This window comes from Fusarium sambucinum, chromosome III (genome assembly GCF_050947815.1).
Source record: "Fusarium sambucinum isolate potato_lamoka chromosome III, whole genome shotgun sequence".
In the NCBI taxonomy this organism is placed as follows: Eukaryota; Fungi; Ascomycota; class Sordariomycetes; order Hypocreales; family Nectriaceae; genus Fusarium; species Fusarium sambucinum.
In genome coordinates this window covers 7,399,570-7,418,799 of record NC_139292.1, presented here as the reverse complement: position 1 = coordinate 7,418,799, position 19,230 = coordinate 7,399,570, and the positions used below count along the sequence as shown (strand labels likewise).

The 19,230-nt window shown below is 45.1% G+C and overlaps 8 protein-coding genes across 8 annotated transcripts; 6 read left to right on the top strand and 2 right to left on the bottom strand.

The window, feature by feature from the left end:
• Nucleotides 1-446: 446 nt before the first annotated feature.
• On the top strand, nucleotides 447-3,436 carry FSST1_012651 (uncharacterized protein; the record flags this gene model as incomplete). The annotated part of the gene is made up of 6 exons (XM_083235895.1): nucleotides 447-937; nucleotides 994-1,188; nucleotides 1,235-1,285; nucleotides 1,341-1,950; nucleotides 2,007-2,043; nucleotides 3,027-3,436. The coding sequence occupies 6 exons, from the start codon at nucleotides 447-449 to the stop codon at nucleotides 3,434-3,436; spliced, it is 1,794 nt and encodes a 597-aa protein (XP_083082347.1).
• Nucleotides 3,437-4,371: 935 nt separating this feature from the next.
• On the top strand, nucleotides 4,372-6,093 carry FSST1_012650 (amino acid permease/ SLC12A domain-containing protein; the record flags this gene model as incomplete). Its single annotated transcript, XM_083235894.1, has 3 exons — nucleotides 4,372-4,683; nucleotides 4,731-5,607; nucleotides 5,663-6,093. 3 exons carry the CDS (start codon nucleotides 4,372-4,374, stop codon nucleotides 6,091-6,093), a joined length of 1,620 nt encoding a protein of 539 aa, XP_083082346.1.
• A 1,113-nt stretch (nucleotides 6,094-7,206) lies between these two features.
• FSST1_012649 (M14 family metallopeptidase) lies at nucleotides 7,207-8,643 on the top strand (the record flags this gene model as incomplete). Its single annotated transcript, XM_083235893.1, has 5 exons — nucleotides 7,207-7,507; nucleotides 7,555-7,784; nucleotides 7,838-7,949; nucleotides 8,004-8,285; nucleotides 8,336-8,643. 5 exons carry the CDS (start codon nucleotides 7,207-7,209, stop codon nucleotides 8,641-8,643), a joined length of 1,233 nt encoding a protein of 410 aa, XP_083082345.1.
• Nucleotides 8,644-9,927: 1,284 nt separating this feature from the next.
• Nucleotides 9,928-11,881, top strand: FSST1_012648 (transcription factor domain-containing protein; the record flags this gene model as incomplete). The annotated part of the gene is made up of 6 exons (XM_083235892.1): nucleotides 9,928-10,174; nucleotides 10,224-10,344; nucleotides 10,401-10,617; nucleotides 10,669-10,965; nucleotides 11,013-11,693; nucleotides 11,744-11,881. 6 exons carry the CDS (start codon nucleotides 9,928-9,930, stop codon nucleotides 11,879-11,881), a joined length of 1,701 nt encoding a protein of 566 aa, XP_083082344.1.
• Nucleotides 11,882-12,218: 337 nt separating this feature from the next.
• FSST1_012647 (RTA1 like protein-domain-containing protein) lies at nucleotides 12,219-13,159 on the top strand (the record flags this gene model as incomplete). Its single annotated transcript, XM_083235890.1, has 2 exons — nucleotides 12,219-12,399; nucleotides 12,456-13,159. The coding sequence occupies 2 exons, from the start codon at nucleotides 12,219-12,221 to the stop codon at nucleotides 13,157-13,159; spliced, it is 885 nt and encodes a 294-aa protein (XP_083082343.1).
• Nucleotides 13,160-13,659: 500 nt separating this feature from the next.
• FSST1_012646 (Zn(II)2Cys6 transcription factor domain-containing protein) lies at nucleotides 13,660-14,984 on the top strand (the record flags this gene model as incomplete). Its single annotated transcript, XM_083235889.1, has 2 exons — nucleotides 13,660-13,770; nucleotides 13,818-14,984. The coding sequence occupies 2 exons, from the start codon at nucleotides 13,660-13,662 to the stop codon at nucleotides 14,982-14,984; spliced, it is 1,278 nt and encodes a 425-aa protein (XP_083082342.1).
• A 94-nt stretch (nucleotides 14,985-15,078) lies between these two features.
• FSST1_012645 (RTA1 like protein-domain-containing protein) lies at nucleotides 15,079-16,058 on the bottom strand (the record flags this gene model as incomplete). Its single annotated transcript, XM_083235888.1, has 3 exons — nucleotides 15,079-15,512; nucleotides 15,566-15,814; nucleotides 15,866-16,058. 3 exons carry the CDS (start codon nucleotides 16,056-16,058, stop codon nucleotides 15,079-15,081), a joined length of 876 nt encoding a protein of 291 aa, XP_083082341.1.
• A 1,550-nt stretch (nucleotides 16,059-17,608) lies between these two features.
• Nucleotides 17,609-18,064, bottom strand: FSST1_012644 (uncharacterized protein; the record flags this gene model as incomplete). Its single annotated transcript, XM_083235887.1, has 1 exon — nucleotides 17,609-18,064. The coding sequence occupies one exon, from the start codon at nucleotides 18,062-18,064 to the stop codon at nucleotides 17,609-17,611; it is 456 nt and encodes a 151-aa protein (XP_083082340.1).
• Nucleotides 18,065-19,230: the final 1,166 nt, after the last annotated feature.

The window sequence follows — 19,230 nt, the reverse complement described above, 5'->3', positions numbered from 1 at the left end:
TACGAAAGTTACCAATGGAAGGCAAGTAGTTCTGGGGATGTGGTTAGATGTCAGTATAATTTACTGTGCAGGAATTTAAGTGCAATCGGGATTCGTTGCGTGTCGATACATTATATGTCAATATGGACTCAATTGTTCTATCACTAATTGTAATCCGCGGAGGGTTGCCCTCAATAGCTATGCCAATTGCAGGTTTATGTCTTATGCGTGGTATGTTGTTCAATTACTCTTTGTAACGCAGACTAGGCAGCAGCTCGGACTGGACATCTGTGACTGGCTGGTTGTCTGACCTGCAGGTATAGAGGGGTATACTTGTGAGACCACACAAGGCAGTCATCACAGTGGTTTGAAAAAGAGATCGTCAGCATAAAGAGGGGCCAGACACCCAACTTCAAATCCAAACCTCTTCATCACATTTTCCTGCCCTTCTCATGGTTGTCAGTACAATGGCGGATCTGGACATTCTGTGTATTGCCCAACTGGGTACCAAGCTATCAGGCACACTTGACCTACATGCTGAGACATGCCACCAGGCCCGAACAAATGACATTCCCAAACTTGTTTCCCTCATCAATTCTACATCAGCTACCCTTCAGAAAGCCCACGAATTGTCCCAACAAGCTCCCGATGCTTTCACCGATGTGTGCCTAAGCGACATCAACGGCCTTGCCGCCACGTGCAGAGTGTTGTTCGAAGGAATCCTCGTCCTGTTTGTCAACAGAGAAAAACACAGCGAGGACAACAACCAAGTTGGCAATATGACACAGGAGCAGGTTAAAACTCTTCTCTCCTCTCTGTCGGCCAAGAATTATCCGGGCTACAAAGTCTGGGAATGGCTAGGGCCTCGTCTTAAGATCTGTCATCAGGAGTTGAGACAAGTCAAGTTCGAGCTCATGCTGCGCTTTCTTCTTGGTAGTATCGCTCAGTTCCAATTGAGGTTTGCATTTCCTTGCGATATGTCTTTGGTGGAAGATGCTGATAATCTCTCTTCAGCACTACAACGCGTTCTCCGGGCGATTGGGGGAGCGAACGATCAATGCGATTTTCTGCTGAGAACATTGCTAAACGGCGCGTCGCATACCATAAGAAATACATTGAGAAGCGGGAAAGTTGGACAAAGAAAGACGATTCATCATCTTCGCCCACGGACTCTATTGAAGAAAAGGGAAGCGTTGTCACAGACTCAAGGTAAATTCTTTTGCCAAACTCCTGTGGTATTATTGTCTGACACTAGTCTGAGATTTGTCACTATTGCACACTCCTCTACACAGGTCAGAGATGTCATGTAAGTTGAGCCGCTCCTTTTTGAAACCATTCCGTTATACTGACACAACGGATAGGGACAAGGGTATAAATGATACGAAGGACGTCAGGCCCGCATTCAAAAATGAATCTCCTGTCCCCACGAAGCCAAGTCCTCAAGAGAAAATCGGTGCTGCCTCGATCTCTACAGATACCAATTCTTACCTGGACATCCCTTCTAGAAACTGGTTTCAACGTTTGTTCTCGCGCAATTCTCTCGATCGATGGACGTACGAGGACATCGAAGCATACACGATCCACTTCGTAAACGGCAAGAGGGACGTCACAAGGCTCCCACTAGAAGGAAGGGAAATCGTATCAACACTGCGAAAGTTGACTGCCAAGCGTTTTTGGAACAGTCGTCCTGGGTTAATGGAACAATACGCCTCACTCGACCGTACCATTCGTCAAGACGTTGACGAGGGCATCTCAGCTGTGAAGAGAAAGAGCTCTCGCGAGATGACTCTAGTCGCTATGTCGGCCAGGAAAAAAGATACATTGACTAGAATCGAAAAGGGGGGTTGCTCCACTACAGAACTGCCAATCACGCTTTTCTTCATGCTCGGCGCATCATATGCACCTATTTATATCGTTGACACAAACAAAGAGAAGTGGGCTGTTCCTTACAATTCTTGCGATACTGTAGAGGTATGTTGAAATGTTTCTCTGCTCGGTCTCAGTTTAAGATTTACTTATTTCGCCAGATGATACGAGATTTGATCCCGACACTCGGTCGCTTCAGTTTATATTTATATCTTTGAGACTTTCGATCATTTCATGAAGAAATGAGATGGCCTAAACGGTAGATATCCAATAATTCAATAATATTATAAGGCCATAAGGCCATACTTTTAGATAAGCTTTCGATAAAACTCTATATTAGAATAAAGCTATATAAAATGATAAGATAATAGCAGATACTTTCTTCTTCCTTATATAATAAAACTACTAGCAAAGAAAGGTAAGAATAGTAGTAAAAAAGCTAGTTATCTTGCCCCTGATATTTAATATACTAAGCTAACCCAGATTATAGTTATAATATTAATGCCATATCGCTATACTATCTGACCCTATAACCATAGCCCTACGGCTAGGTAATATATAAGGCAATTTCGCTATATATATAATAAGATTATTAGGGTATTGCATATTAGCCTAGCCCTATTCTAAGATCTATATAACCTTATAATAATAGAGCTAAGATATATCTCTATAGGCTAAAGACCTTTAACCGAAGATAGTATAGCGCTAGCTATATTTAGCTGTAAGGTCCTGTAACTCCCTGGTATTCCTATCCCTTAGAGGGACCTATAGTAGATTTAATAGGAAAGGCAGTAGCTTTATATACTATATCGCAAGATTAGGAGAGGGGATGCCCTTATAATAAGAGAGACTATATTCTATAATGCAATAGGTCAGTATAAGCTATAGTTAATAGAACTGGGGGTGCTTATTTAGACTGTTAAAGACGAGTATAAGCATTCCAAGTGATAGCTTTCCTATGTATCTGGCTACAGTGGCCTGAACGGGAAACTCTGTCTAAGTCGGAGTTGGAGGAAGAAATTCGTGTGTGCGGTTGAGAGTTTGGTGTAAAGTTAAAACGCTAAAGCGAAACCTGACTAATGCCATAGTCAATTGAACTGAGTCATGTGACTAGACCTCTCACTATATCATGTAATCGTCTTGATCCTTGTGTGATTACACCATCAATAATTTCAACGAAGGCTTCAGTTTATATAAGCCTCCAGGAATCAACAACGGAAGTTATACTATATCTGCGGAGAATAATATGACTGTTACACCCGAGGTCTGGGACTCTATTCGGCGTCCGGGTATGATTTTGAGGTTGAACACCCTGCCATTTCCACCACCGTCATGCGGTGGTCCACCTGTAGGGGGTTTCGTGTGCCCTCCGCCAACATCACTCAAGAGGGAAATGTTGAGGGGTATTTATCAAGAGATGAATAACTTGCTCAAGCTGTCTTATTGTTGGATGCCGGACGAGGAAACAATGAAACATGCAGGGCTGGGAAATCTTCTTCGTCTTTGGACGAATGCCATTGATACTGAGGGTCAAGACAGTGATGATTTGTCAGATTCGAGTTGTTCTTCTGGGAGCGATTTCTATGACTAGATAGATTGAGATGGATGGGTTTGGAGTAGCTTGAGTATGTAATCAGATTGAGAATAGTCATACACGCCGTCGATAGCTACGAATACGAGATGTTATCAGATATCTTAGATCCATTCAGCCCTACAGCATATCTTGGGTTACATTGACTAAGTCAGCAAATACCGATAGAAACTGAATGGAACAGTGCACTGACTACTGGGTAGCAGAAATAATGTCCTCCTAAGTCTTAGGGTATAAAATAAGTAGCCTAAGAACCATAGCCTAAGGGGGCATAAAGTGACCTACTAATTTCGTCTCTTATGCTTCCAACGGTCAACTTTTCTGATACCCTGAGAACTGATTAGGTAGGCCCAAGCCATGTGGGTTTTGACCCCATCAAATTGGTCCAAGTGCAGTTGTCAAATTCCACCTCCAGGTTTTGAAATGCGGATACCTCCTAATATCGGCTACATGAGTAAATCCACATTGAAGGAACACGGTGGTTGGTAACATCAGCAAGTTTTGGACAAAAGACGGTGACCAAAGTCAATTCAGCTCTTACCATGTCGGAACGATAAGTGCAAAACAATCCTTTCAAACCATAAAATATCGCAAAATCAATTAATTTATTCGCCATCGCTTTCACCGAGCAATAGTCAAGAGGCTAGAGCCGATATGTGGAGATGTAGATTTTATCGCACCAAACCAGATTCAACCAATGTTCCACAAGTCGCCCCTGAAGAGACCCATAATCTTCCCCATTGCCACCTAGTTCTAGGGGACACCGTGCGCTAGTAGTGAAAACTTCGAATTGCGCAATCGGAGGAGGAAGAGAGCCTCCAAGCCTTGAGGAGTCCTTCTTTTTCTTTATATACAAAGCACAACTTACTTTCTCTTGGCGGGGTCTTTTGTTTCTGTCAATTACGTTACATTTATTCTTTCTATAATTGGTCATCATGGCGCCTGATTATCCTCACGACGACGCTATTGAGACTGCTCCCCCTGTGGACGCGTCGTATGGACATACCCATGAGAGTGATGATGAGAAGCCTGTTCTCAGCAATGGTGGTGAAGGTCCTACGCAAAGACGATTGAAGGGATATCACATCACTTGGATTGGTCTTTGCGGTGGTATTGGAACAGGACTTTTCATTGGTGCTGGTTCAGCTTATGCTACATCTGGACCTGCTGGTTTGCTATTGGCTTATTTGGTTGTCGGTGCTGTTCTTTGGTCTGTCATGCAGAGTATCTCTGAGCTTGCAACACTGGTATGTCCAACGACAATTAATGAAAGCAAAAATACTGACTCTGCTAGTTACCTACCGCTGGTTCATTTCCTCACTGGGCAACTCGCTTCATCGATCCTTCAGTCGGTTTCTCTCTCGCAATCTCATACGGCTACTGCTACACCATCTCCATCGCAGCAGAATGTTCAGCATCCGCAGTTCTGGTCAGTTACTGGACAGACATCACTCCAGCAGTCGTCATCACCGTCAGTCTTGTTCTCATCCTGTGGATCAATTTGATGGACGTCAGATTCTTCGGTGAGGCTGAAGTTGTTACCGGTGCCATCAAGGTTCTCTGCTTCTGTGGTCTTGTCATTGTCGCTATCGTCATCACTGCCGGTGGTGGTCCCAAGGGCGACGCGATTGGCTTCCGATACTGGAACGACCCTGGCGCCTGGGTTGACTACAACGGCATCACTGGTTCATCTGGACACTTCCTTGGTTTCCTCTCAGCTTTCGTCAATGCTTCTTTCTCTTTCATCGGTGTTGAGACTGTCGTTATCACTGCCGCAGAGGCCATCAACCCCCACCGAGAGATTCCCAAGGCCGCCAACCGTGTTACCTACCGCATTGGCTTTTTCTACATCCTGGGAGCTTTCTTGATTGGTCTCATTGTCGATCCCCGCAACGAGGGTCTTGTGTCTGGTTCTGGTAACGCCAAGAGTTCACCTTGGGTCATTGCCATCCAGGCTGCTGGTATCAAGGTTCTGCCCTCGATTGTCAACGCCTGTATCCTCATTTCCGCTTGGTCCGCCGGTAACTCATACTGCTGGGTTGGATCTCGCATGATTCTCGCCATGACCACAGATCGACAACTTCCTCAGTTCTTTGGTCGCACTACCAAGAAGGGTGTTCCTTATGTTGCTGTCATTACCTCATGGCTATTTGGACCTTTGGCCTATCTCAGTAAGTTTCCTTTGCCAACACATTCGTTTTTGAATGGTACACTAACAATTCCCAGGTCTTGGCTCTGGTGGTGCTGCTCAGGCATTCGACTGGCTTCTCAACCTCAGCACAGTAGCTGGTCTCATCGCATGGGCCACTCTTTGCTTCTCCTACCTCCGTTTCTACCGCGCCATGCAGGTCCAAGGTATCAGCCGTGATACTTTGCCCTGGAAGGCACCTTTCCAGCCTTATACCGCTTGGTTCGGTGGTATCGGCTCGGTCATCATCACTCTTCTCTGTGGCTTCCCTGTCTTCCTTAAGGGCAACTGGAACACTGCGGATTTTATTGCTTCTTACATCGGCATTCCCATCTTTATCATTCCCATCATTGGTTGGAAGCTCGCCTATGGTACCAAGTTTGCTCGGGCTAAGGACATTGATGTCTGGTCTGGTCGTTTGTCGGTTGAGGAACCTACTGGTCAGCTGTCTGAGAAGACTGCCGTCTAGCCTTTTTTCACATGCCATTCATACCCTAATTCAACCGGGATCAACCAGTCAAAGTGTTCATTCAACAATCCTGGATAAAAGTCATTTCATCGCGAGCATTGCATATTATTTAGACGCATCTATACATTAGCGATCACAACTACATTAATGTTATTATTACCAATATCTTTTGCGTATCATCCCACGTTGATAACGCCATTAGAAAATGTAGTCGTGACCAATCAGCCTCAACGTGAATATGATGAATGTAGATCAAATTGTTCTAGAAACACCAAGTGTGTGGTGGGGCACATCTCACGATTGAGTCTCGAACACGTTATCAACAACTCAGAACATCAAAAATGCCAAGAATCTCCAAGAGCGGCAGTTACAAACTTTCCGACTTAACAAAAGAACCAATATTGTTACTCTGAATGACGCAATTAAAGCAGGAATTCAGCTTATCGGATATCCTCCTTCTCATCTCGTCTCAATCCGCATTGACGCAAACAAAACACCAATAACAAGGTACATAATATACCGCGAATCATGAACCACCCTATAACACGATAACCGAAGTGCGTTGTCCATCGGAGGTGTTGTCTCAATTGATCAACGTCTCACATATAAACTAACCTAATAAGCATATACCATTGCCGAGGCCACTTTCCTTTCGCGGAGTCAACAGCCGTGAACTTACTCAATCTGATTCGTTACACGTCGGCGCTTAAAGAGGAACCTTTGCTTCTGCCGACCCCTCCAAGCTAAGAGGCTGATAATGCAACCTTGGCCAGGGGCTTTTCAGCTTCCCGTTTGGGAAAGGTACTTTGCGGAGATATGGGAGCTTCCGTGCTTGATGTTGTATCACCTTAATTACCTACCTTTTGGAGATGAGGTCCGGGTCTGGCCAAGATGGCATCATTGACAGAAGTTCGATAGCGTTATCAGAAGGTCTGATGATCAAGATAGTCTCGACGATCGTCATATTAAGAGAGTATTATGATCAATTGTCGCGATTGACTATAAAGTCAAAGTGGTCAGCCACTTGTTCACGACTCTCTTCAACCCCGCACCTCATTCAATCTTTACCCCATCTCTAGTGCGCTGTTGATCCTCGAGAACGAAATTGCCAAGATGCGGTCTTTTCTTCTCGCTCTTCTCCCTCTGGCTTTGGCCACGGCTGTTCCTAGCTCCAAGAAGGTCGACTACAATGGCTTCAAGAGTCTTCGTGTCACCCTTCCCAAGGGCGCTGATGCTGAGGCTATCAGCAAGCTCGCTGCTACCATCTTGAACCCTGGTGCTGGTGAGGAGCTCGACATTGTCGTTTCTCCTGAGAACGTCGCCAAGGTCACCAAGCTTGCGGCTGACACGACTGTTTTGGTCGAGGACGTTGGTGCTGTCCTTGCCAAGGAGGAGACTTCCACTGTCTATGCTGGTATGTTGGATCATTAGTACGATAAGAACAATGCTTACTGTATGTAGTTCCCAGCGAGACATGGTTCACCGCCTACCACCCCTACGCTGATCATATTCAGTTCCTCACTGACCTGCAGACTTCTTACCCCAGTCAATCTGAGGTCTTTAAACTTGGAAACTCTGTCCAGGGTCGTGCTCTGACTGGTATCCACATCTGGGGAAGTGGAGGCAAGGGTTCCAAGCCTGCTGTCGTCTTCCACGGAACTGTCCACGCTCGCGAGTGGATCGCCACCATGGTAAGACAGAATTGTTTCTGTTAATGATGTATGGCTAATATTGTTTCGTCAAGACTGCCGAGTACATGGCCTACCAGCTGTTGACCAAGTACAGCTCCGACTCTGCTGTCAAGGCTCTCGTCGACAAGTACGACTTTTACATCACCCCCATTGTCAACCCTGATGGTACGTTCTACATGATGCTAAGTACGCTGCAATTATACTGACTCACAATCATAGGCTTTGTCTACACTCAGACCACCAACCGTCTCTGGCGCAAGAACCGACAGACTGTCTCTGGAAGCACCTGTGTTGGCCGTGATGTCAACCGCAACTGGCCTTTCAAGTGGGAGTTGACCGGTGGTGCCTCCACTAACCCCTGTGACGAGACCTTCAAGGGTCGTGCTGCTGGTGACGCCCCTGAGAACAAGGCTATCGTTAGCCAGATTGACTCCTTGGCTGCTGGCCGTGGTATCTCTTTCTATGTTGACTTCCACTCTTACGGACAGTACATCCTCTGGCGTAGGTTCATCCATCAAGTATTCATCATCCCCAAGCTAACATTTGTGCAGCCTACGGTTATGACTGCAGCGTCGTTGCTCCTGAGGAGACTAGACTCTCAACCGTCGCTGCCCGCATCAACGCCGGTATCCGTGGCCAGTCCGGCCTCTCTTACACTGCTGGTAACTCTTGCCGTGCTCTGTACGCCACCACTGGTGACAGCATCGACTACGTCCAGGGTGTTGCCAAGGCCAAGTACGCTTACACCATTGAGCTCCGTGACAAGGGTACCTACGGCTTCAGCTTGCCTGCTAGCCAGATCCAGCCTACCGTTCGCGAGACTTGGGCTGGTGTTGTTGCTGGTCTCCAGGCTATCTAAGAGAATGGGAAAGTTTTAAATTGAAGGCTGGATTTGGGGAAATTGTGAGACTATTGGATGGTAGAATAGTTGGTAGTACATAAATAAACATTTGCCGACTCTTGCTCCAAGCTGTTCCTTGTTAAGTGCTGAAGTACCTAAGTACCTACTGGCTGCCGCAATGAACAGACACTGGCCTGATTACTCACAACAACCAGAGTATAATAATATCTAATAACTCATCTTAGATAGATATAGAGATACGATATTCTAAAGTATAATTTACTTAATAATTAAGTATGATTTCGATATTGCCTCGGTAATTCTGCGACATATATCTAAACGCTAGATACATGCACTCAACCACTTTTTGACTCGTGTTAAGCCCCAGCGACATATTAGCGCGTGAACCTACCCTATATCTCAGCAAGATATTTCACTTCTATCAACTACTACTCATCCTACTCATCCTACCCAACCTTTCTGCAATTATATCATAGGATATTTCGGTTAAAAATTTATTTATTACTTTTAATAGAATGCTACTTGCGTTATTTACGTCGAATACCAGCAAGCTATCCGTTGTGGTTGTAGTAGACTGTTAACAATGGCACCCAATTGTTGACACAGAGACCACGTCAAAACTTGATCATTGGCAAATGGACAAATAAGCCGCTGCTATAATGATATGGTATAATAGATCAAGACGAAGCTTGGATTTTACACTAAGCCTCGTTTATCATGCGACTAAAATCCAGTCATTGCTATGGTAAACTTATCTTTTCTAGTTCACAATTACTTGTCACGATAGCATAACATTGTGAAGGTTTGTGCACGCACGGATAAATTAATCCCCGACTGGCCAGTTCGACACAACGATATTTCATTGGCGGATCATCCGACGCTGGCCTTGCATAACCGTCAGTGGCAGGAGATGCTCGCCCTTGGCATGTGTGACCAACTTCAATGTCGATGAATTTTGACCTAAAGAGGTGTCAAAATATAATAAATTAATGAATCAGAGACTCGCTGTCATTATCTGTAATCAATGTCGTGAATTCTCGGTAGCAAGTCGATGATATGTACTTAAGAAATCCGCTGAAGTAAGCCAGATTAGGAAAGCATGCTGACAGCCCCGCAAACGTGAGCAATCTTCGATAACGACAATAATATCTCTTCAGTAGCTTCTTATATCGTCGACCCTCGAAACTTATCTACGCCTGCCATATTTTATATGTAGAATCATCTCTGTTCAGTTACGATTGAAGTTCGCTGCCAAGTCTCACACTTGCCTTACTTAACACCATGTCCGGAGACTCCCGCTCATCACAATCACCTCAAGCGCCCTCAGGCTCCGAATCAGACTTGGGTGCACTCTCCCCATTCTCATGCCAACTATGCAGATTCCGAAAATTAAAATGCGATAAAGCGATCCCCATGTGTGGTCGTTGTGCCAAGACAAACGAGAAATGCGATTACCCAGCTGCGCGAAAAAAGCCTGTGGTTAATCCGGCCATGAGACCACGATTACGAGACATGCAAAGTCGTATACGTACGTATTACTTATCTTGTGTACGAAGTCTATATATTGACTAGTTTAGGGGATTTGGAGGCCAGAATTGAATCACAGAATAGCCCGCCCGAGTTTCAACCCTTCAGCACAGAACTCATTGACACGGGTCGATTTGAGAGGTTACCGCCTCCTCATATCGTTGATGAGCTGTGAGTGAGAATTCTCATGAGATGATGAGATCCATGAGTCTAATAAAGATTGACAGAACAACTATCTACTTCACGAAACTCCAGTCCGACTCATTCATGATTCATGGTGAGAGATATATTGCCTCTCTGTACAGACCGACACATATGCAACCACCCATGTGTCTACAGTATGCGATATTGGCCGCTGCAGCAAGTGCATCGCAGACATATGGACACATGGCTGAGGCATTCTACGTGCGAGCACGGCAGTACATCCAAGCAGACGAGATGAAGGTATTTATCAACTGAAGTAAAGTCAAGTAGAACAGGCTGACATCTTGACAGAGTGATAGTGATCAGGTCTCATTAGCCCATTGTCAAGCTTGGGTCCTCATCGGTCATTTTGAAGCACAACACCTATGGTTCTCGCGAGCATCAATGAGTACCGCCAGAGCTATCCGACTGGCGCATATACTTGGTCTGCACCGTCTTGATGGCAAGAATCCCGCTGGTTTAACCTTGCCTCCGGCGTTGGACTTTACCGAGGAGGAAGAACGGAGAAAAACATTCTGGGTTGTCTTCACAACTGATCGGATCACAAGTAGCACTGGTGGTTGGCCCACAATGATGGACTGGCGAAGCGTATGTATCTCTAACTCTCGATTAACATCCCAACTAACATCGACTAGATACAAACACGGTTACCAACGTCGATCGATGCTTTCTTATCTAGTACTCCAGTAGCTACGATAACTCTCAAGCAAGCTCTCGGCCATGGCATGTTTGAGCTTTCCACCAGCGCATGCAGAGTCATCGCAGTTCACTTATTTAACGAATGCTTCAACTTCTCAAGAGCGAGCGAGGAAGATGAAGATAACAATGACTGGACCCAACTTCAGAAGCTAGACGAAGCAGTGACTAACGCTTTCGCGACTTTGCCCTCAGACTTGCGATGTCCTGAGAATATGGACAACCCAGCCGCTGTTCTTATCAATCTGCAGTTGCACACAGCGATGATTTGTATTCATCGTGCAGTGACGACTCGATCACAGATGGATATGTCTCTATTACCACATATCAACTCTCGCGTTATGGAATCTGCGCTTCAAATCATGATGACTGTGGCACTTGTCTCTGATCTTGGTATCAGATTCCGAAATCCAATGGTATCATTCGCTACGTTCGTCGCAGCATCATTTTTCCTCACGGACTTTACGACGAGTGGTAATCGTCAGAGCGAAGACAATTTCACGGCTCTGATGAGTGTCATGAGTGAGGTTGGCAAGACCAACATGTTTGCGGCTTCACTAGCTATTCGCTTAGCGCATAACATGAGAGCTTGTGCGGTAGATCAGGGCACTGTGAGCAAGGTGAGTTACAAAAAATGTCAAGATTAAGCAATAACTAATTTATTTGATAGGTTGGGATGTTACTGGCTGATCTCGACATCGACGCGCCAATTCCTGGTCAAGAAGATGCGGAGAATGGGATTGTGGTGCTTTGTCCAATTGTACCAAAACCGGGACCGATTAGCTTGGATGATGGTTTGTTCTGGTAGACTGGACTTGGCTTTCGGGCTTATCCCGTTGGTATGCAATAATTAGAAAGCAGATCTGATCTCAATACGAAGTACGAATTGACATTAAACGATCTGAGTCTAAGATTAGATTCGGCCGAAGCGTGGGTCAAAACTCGGACCTCGTTCAGTTTCGTATACGAACCTCGCTCAACCTCGTTCGCATCCGTAGCCAAGCCACAAAAAAACGACGAGTCCTTGGCAATCCCGAGTCATCAACTTGTATAAAGTATTAAAATGTCTGCTCCTTTCCCATCACATGTCTTTTGTTTCCTTCCATACCAATAATCATCTTTGAGCGTGTTTTATCATTTTAATCATGGCCGACAACGCTTCTTACGACGCCGATGCGTTCGACTTTAAGCTCTACCGCTACGACCCTTCACTACCAGCAGCAGTCGTTAGCGTTGTTGTTTTCGCTATTCTCACAGCAGCCCACACATGGAGATTATTTCGTGTGCGGGCTTACTACTTTACAGCATTTACAATCGGTGGCCTCTGTAAGTTGATCTATCTGCCATCTCAATCAGCTCCAGCTAATAGGTTATTTCTCAAGTCGAAACAATAGGTTACGCCGGTAGAATATGGAGTCACTTCGATAAAGAATCCGTCGGCGGCTTCGTCATCCAAGCCATTCCCATCCTCGTCGCACCCGCTCTCTTCGCCGCATCGATATACATGATCCTCGGCCGATTGATTCGGACCGTCGGAGCTTCTCATCTTTCGCTTATACCTGTTCAATGGGTTACACGCATTTTTGTCACTGGCGATGTCATCGCGTTTGGTCTCCAGGCTGGTGGTGGAGGCATCCAGTCCGCTGGCACATTGGAACTTTACGAGTTGGGCGAGAAGATCATCATTGCCGGTCTATTTGTTCAGATTGTGGTCTTTGGCTTCTTTGTTGTCACATCATTCCTTTTCCACTGGCGATTGAAGAAGTGTCCTACTGCCGAGTCTCTGCGAGGTGTCGTCCCGTGGCAGCGATATCTATACGTTCTTTACGTGTCAAGCTTTCTCATTCTCGTTCGAAGTATTTTCCGTGTGGTGGAATATCTGCAGGGCAACAAGGGATATCTCATTTCACACGAGGTTTACTTGTATGTGTTTGATGCCATTCTGATGGCTCTTGTCATGCTCATCCTGGTGGTTTGGTATGTCGAGTCGTTGCAGAAGGACATCAAGACTACGGATGCCGAGAACGTCGAATTGTCGGCGTATGAGACTTCTGAACTCAGCGACGACCGTCAACGACGGAAGTAAACTAGTAGTTGTCTGGGAACTTCATTCACAGCGAAATTTATCAGGATTCATTTTACCAGTTGCGGTGCTTGTTCATGACCATTTTCTTTGTTCGCCGATTAAATAGACTAGTTTGCATATTCAATAGAATCAGCGTCATTCCCTTCAAGCTCTAAAGCCATAATGACATTGTCAATTGAGTTCGACCTGACCATTCATCTGTGCTGTCTCGGAAACGTCCAAACTGGAAAAGACACGACCGGGATCCCCGTTTATAGCTAACTATTCTTGGTTAAAGATTGGCAACCTGGTGGATCTGGATGAACAATCTTCCCAGATTGACCTATCAAACAGCCAAGCCACGTCCGACCATCTTCGCTCAGACCTCGTTTGACTTCGTACTGTCCCATTCAATTTCCCCAACCAACAAAACCTAGCATCTCGCTCCCATACCTCCAACTTTCTTTTTCCCCATCCAATTCCTCGTTTATTAACTTTCAATCACTAGTCTCACCCTTGACATGAGCGACGCAGAAGATGACGCATCATCCTCAAGGAAGGGTGCCAAATTGCGTCGTGGCCACAAAAAGGTGAAAACGGGATGCACTGATTGCAGGAGGCGTCGTGTCAAGGTGAGTACAATCTTAGCAAACCATACACTTGATGCTGATTCAGTTAGTGCACCGAGGAAAAGCCTAAATGTCGTGCTTGTCAACGACGTGGGGCTGAATGCGAATACCCATTTTCCCAAGCAGGATCCCTCTCTGCAGACCGTCCTTCACACTCACCAGCCTCGCATCTGAGCCATGGACCCTCGCCTCAGCCTCGACATGTCTCCCCACTTCCTGGCTTTGCATCTATCCTAAGGGAGCAGCCATCAAATCAAGCGACTACCCAATTTGGAATCAGAGACATGGCGCTTCTTCATCATTGGACCATTTCCACCTGTCACGACATATACAAGAACTCAGCCTTGTCGCTTACATTCCAACACACATTCCCCCAAATTGCCTTCAAGCATCCGTTCTTTATGCGACTTCTGCTCGGTCTTTCTGCTCTCCACCTAGCATACCTCCAACCAGACGAGACATTGAGATATGTAGGAGAAGCTTCTCGTTATCACAACCAAAGTCTGGAGGGCTTTAACGAAACAGTAAAGCTACCTCCGGAAGAAGTCTCTGATGCATTATTCGCTTGGTCGTCACTCAACGTGCTATATGTATTCGGTATCCATGGTCGCCTGGGTCGAGATATTTGGGATGATTCGGAACAGATAAGCCGTAAAGATCGTATACTGGGCTTGAGCTGGGTTCCGATGCTTCGCGGTGTTCAGACCATGTTGGAGCCGTGTTTCTTTGCACTGAGAGATGGTCCTTTGAAGGACCTCTTGACGATTGGAAACTTTCAAGAGTTGGACCTCACCCAGCATTCGCACCCTGATGATCAGCATTTCTGTCGCACGAGAGAAGTATGGAAGAGCAACCCTGATGCTCAGATTTATGAGGACACATTACAAGTCCTCAGAAGGTGTCATATGTTTATGGAACAATTCACGTCAATGGAAAGTGAATCACCAGGTGAATCGGTCTTTAACAGATCATGGCAAGGTGCCTTTTTGCTTGTGCCATTTACACCCGAGGCGTACTTTACTTTGTTACAGCAGCGACAGCCACCAGCCCTGATATTGTACGCGTTTTACGGAGCACTTTTGCATCGATTTATGCACGATACCTGGTTTATGGAAGGATGGGGTCAAGATATAGTCGAGGTAGTAACGGATTTACTGGGTTCATATTGGAGAGAATGGATAGCTTGGCCTCTTCAGGTTGTTGGTACAACATCTTAAACAAAGGAAATTATAATCTAACTGACATTTATAACCACAATACTCTCCCGCACTGGAAACGTCTTGACCAACACCCCTAGGGATAACATCGCAATTAAGCGCACGAGGAGAACGCTCCCATGCTGTACCCTTTACCACCCCTTCTCTCTTCCAAGATAGTAGTTATCTCAGATGGGTGGAACCAGTTGAAGATGACCATAACAAGAAACATCAACAGAGCATCGAAGATGTAGAGATAAATCTCATGCTGAAGAAGGAAACCGCTGTTGCCTTGCAGATACTCAATAGCTCTGAACAGAGAACGAACCATGATAAGGAAACTGCAAACGTAAAGGACCATCATGTGCTTCTTCCATGGGAGTCCGCTGGTTGATCGGCCTGTCGGGTTTTGGCTGATAGCTCGATGAAACGATATGGCGATGACGACAAAGACTCCGAAGAAGATAAGTTGGACAAATAAACCAGCGATAATGATTTTTGCTCCAGCATCGAGCGCCTCGAGTGTACCAGAAGACTGGTAGCCACCACCTGTGTCCAGATATTAGCATCGTACAACAGAATATGCATCAGAATTTACTAACCTCCACCTTGCAGAAAGAATGATAGTATGTCTCCAGTAACAAAGATCTTGGTCATCCACTTTTTAGCGATCATCACCCGCCCTTCTCCATCAATCATCTCGACGATTCTACCAAGCTCCATATAAATGGTAGCAGCGAAAAGTGCAGGAGCGACGAGAAGAAAGATACTTTGGATGATATAAGGTCCCAGTTCCCAATTTGGGGTTTCGTTGGCAGATTTGCATCGCGCAGCATATCCAATAACCTCAACTAAAAACAAATAAGCATGGATTTATGTTAAGCATGTCGTGAGGTTCATACGTAAACCACCAATGGCTAAAGGAATCGTAAACCAGGATCGTCCTCGGTAAAGCTGCCAGGTGTGAAAGACTGTGGTGCCGATATATAGGAGGGTGAAGATGACACCGCCAGCCATTGATGGATCGTAGTGATACAGCTTGAAGCCACCCGCGTCCCCGGCATCAGCCGATGCGTCTCGTGGGTACATGTCCATTGTTGGTGTTGACGATTGAGAAGTCGGAAAAAGTAGAGAATGAATGGAAGTTCAAATGCTGAACAAAGGTCTAGTAAAATATTGTGAATGAGCTGATGTGTCAAACAAAAACTCGAAAAAGACTGATGGTATAAAGAGCGAAAGAAAAGAAGGCTTGATTGTTCGATAGTCTAGATCTAATCGTTGGGATTTAGCCATCTTTATAAATCACCCATCTCGAACACCCCTAAAATTAGACATGAGAAACTTGACCTTCATTAGCAAATGGTTGAGAATTGGCGTATTCACGGGCCAAGCACTCCAGTAGTAGCAAAGACTAAGCCACGCTCATGTTTCCCCTGCGTTTGACAGTCTCGTTCAACCTCGTTTAGGTTCGTTCCCCAACGCTCGGTCATTCGGTGGATCTCAGACACCGTTTCAATGCATCGGATTTGACTCAATAAGGCTAGAGGAATTGGAATTGTCCGATCTGACAGCCGCAGTCAGGCGAATGAGATTAACCTTTGCTCAGACATCCACTCGTTCTTCTGGAACGCGTCAAGGTGTCTTTTCGTTGATGCCTCTGGCGAATCAAGGGCAGTGCGTTCCTGGCCCGGAGAATTCTGCCTTGTCTTATCGGGATCCCCGTCATGGTCTAGTCAGGGGTGGAAACGTTTAAATGCCAATGGCATTGCTAGGGGTTTGACGTTGTCTGTGTATACGGGGAACGAGAAACGCGTACTCGGGCGTTAACTAGCGGACCGGACAATCAATATACGGGGCTGTGTATACTAAACACAAATCACCTCCGTAACTACAGGTTTAGAAATTTAACAGTTACAGGCAATTAGATAATATCTTTGAGTTACTTCCATCTAAAAAAATCAATAAAGTGAAATGCAGATACCTGTAGAAATGGGAGATGCTTAATCTGTTATGCTGGATTTTAATGCGATAAGCCAATATATGTACTCTTACGGAGCCTTCGCAGCATCAATAGCTATTCCTCCGTTTCGGAGATCTCCCCGAATAGCTCAGCTGGAAGAGCGTTCGACTGTAATTGTTATATGTCATCGAAAGGTCACTTGTTCGATCCAGGTTTCGGGGAGCTGATTTTTTTGTATTTTTAAACTATTTTTTTACTGGCTCCACCCCCACGTGATGAATTCTTCCACCACATCAATTCACATTCTCAGTATTTAAGTTGGGACACGGAGAACTTAGAGGCATTGCCTATTTCCACGACAATCTTACTAAATCTACGGAATCATGAAATTGAGCGAAATTTGAATTAAATGACTTATAGAATCTTGCTTCTATGATAATGTTATAGATTCTTGAAAAGGTCTATGCAATAACATTAATTACATTCTTCTCTGAATATACCCTATATGAAATGCCAAGACCAACATTGCAACAATAAAGGGAAAACGACTTGACTTTTTAACCAATAAGCGACCACCAGCTAGGTATATCTGGTGGACTTGTGTAAATGCCATCAGCCAAACTCGAGGTCACAAATGTTAACCGAAGGAAGTGCAGAAACACAGCGTATACCTCGCCCGGCCAGCTCAAGTGCAGTCCCAAAATGAAAAAGCCTCGAGTTTCGCATGGCCTGCAATAATCGTCGCCATATAAGCGACACTTTGTGTCGAGAAATTCATTTCTGTCCAGAACAGAGCATTGGGTCCCCTCCACATCGGCGTCCTTTCGCGATGTTGACCTTGATGGCTTACGAGATTGATGACAATCAAAGAGCATCCGCGATTTTTTACCATCTCCTGGTACTTCTCCATGGTGACGTGTCCATCATAGTCATCGAGGATGAAATCCGGAAACACATAACAAGTGTTTAAAGACTCTTTGGACTGCGCGACTGGGACCCCGTCTGTACGATAACCGAGTCCTAGGAGGTGTTTGACATCCCACTTTGGGATGGTATCGACAAGTTTGTCCGCGACGTCGGATGTCGGGGCGCCTGGGTATCCGTTGATAATGATGACGGGCAAGGCTGCGTGGTTATGCATGGCTTGAACTCAGAAATTAGCTTGACTATGAAACAAAGGAATATTGGGGTCTGGTTAGACTTACTGGTATCTTCTTCGGAATCTGGGATGTTGTGAAAGGAGATAAATGCAGAATTCTTCAGAAATCTGAAAGGTTGTGAAAGCGAGTAGATGATAATATGTTGAGATGTCTTTGTTGTTGTAGCATTGCAAGGAGGCGAGCGACTCAATTTATATTCCCTAGATCTCTAAACCGAAGTCTAAAAATGTTGATACTTTTTAAATTCTGAACTCAAAGTACATGGTAATGAGAAGCTCAATACAGTAAGTTGACATTTTCTAAAGAACTGACTTTCCTGATCCGCTTTTCTTTGTGATATGCAAGCTACTGAACTCGTGATAAGGGTTCCTGAAAAAGAAGCTTCTGCTAGGCTGTGCATACTGGCTGTTCTCCTACCTACAAACAGTAGTTCACCAACTTCGTGGCAATCTTTGGAAGTTATCTTGAGACGAGTATAGTCCGTCAATCTTAATCTTTGATATCATATTAATGTCTTTTTCATGAAATAAATATGACTTTATTACAACAAGATAAGTATTGACTAAATGTCATGTTACCCAAGTCGTCAAGGCAATGCAAAGTTGAGGACAAAAGTAAACTCTCTTTATTGGATAATCCATTTTTCTCTTCGTTGCTAGGTCAGTACATTGTTCTCAAAAACTTTGAATAGAATCACTATGGGAACAGTGATATTGCCTGCAACCAAATCTGTCACACAGGAACTGTAATGGACTTTATGACATTTTTGAAAGTCTGATTAGATTTCGTTTTGTTTCTTTTTACAACGAGCAAAGAGAACAGAAAGAATGAAGGAAATCCTAGTAGCTCCCATTGTCGGCTCGCGTCTTGTACAACGAGGTGACCGCACTCATCTACCATTGCTGTAAAGTATGGCCCACACCTGCAGATGATTCCTCCTTTCTCTTCTCATCACAACTCCATAACTATGGTGTACACTCGGCTACACACCGTATTTCATGAACATGTTGACTCCCATCCCACAATCTTTTATTAATCGACCACTCCATGTCGTTTCACCACTGCGATCTTCAGCACCTGAGCATAGCGAAACAGATCAACACACAAGACCCACGATGTCCTTGCATGCCGAAATCGACACAGCCTT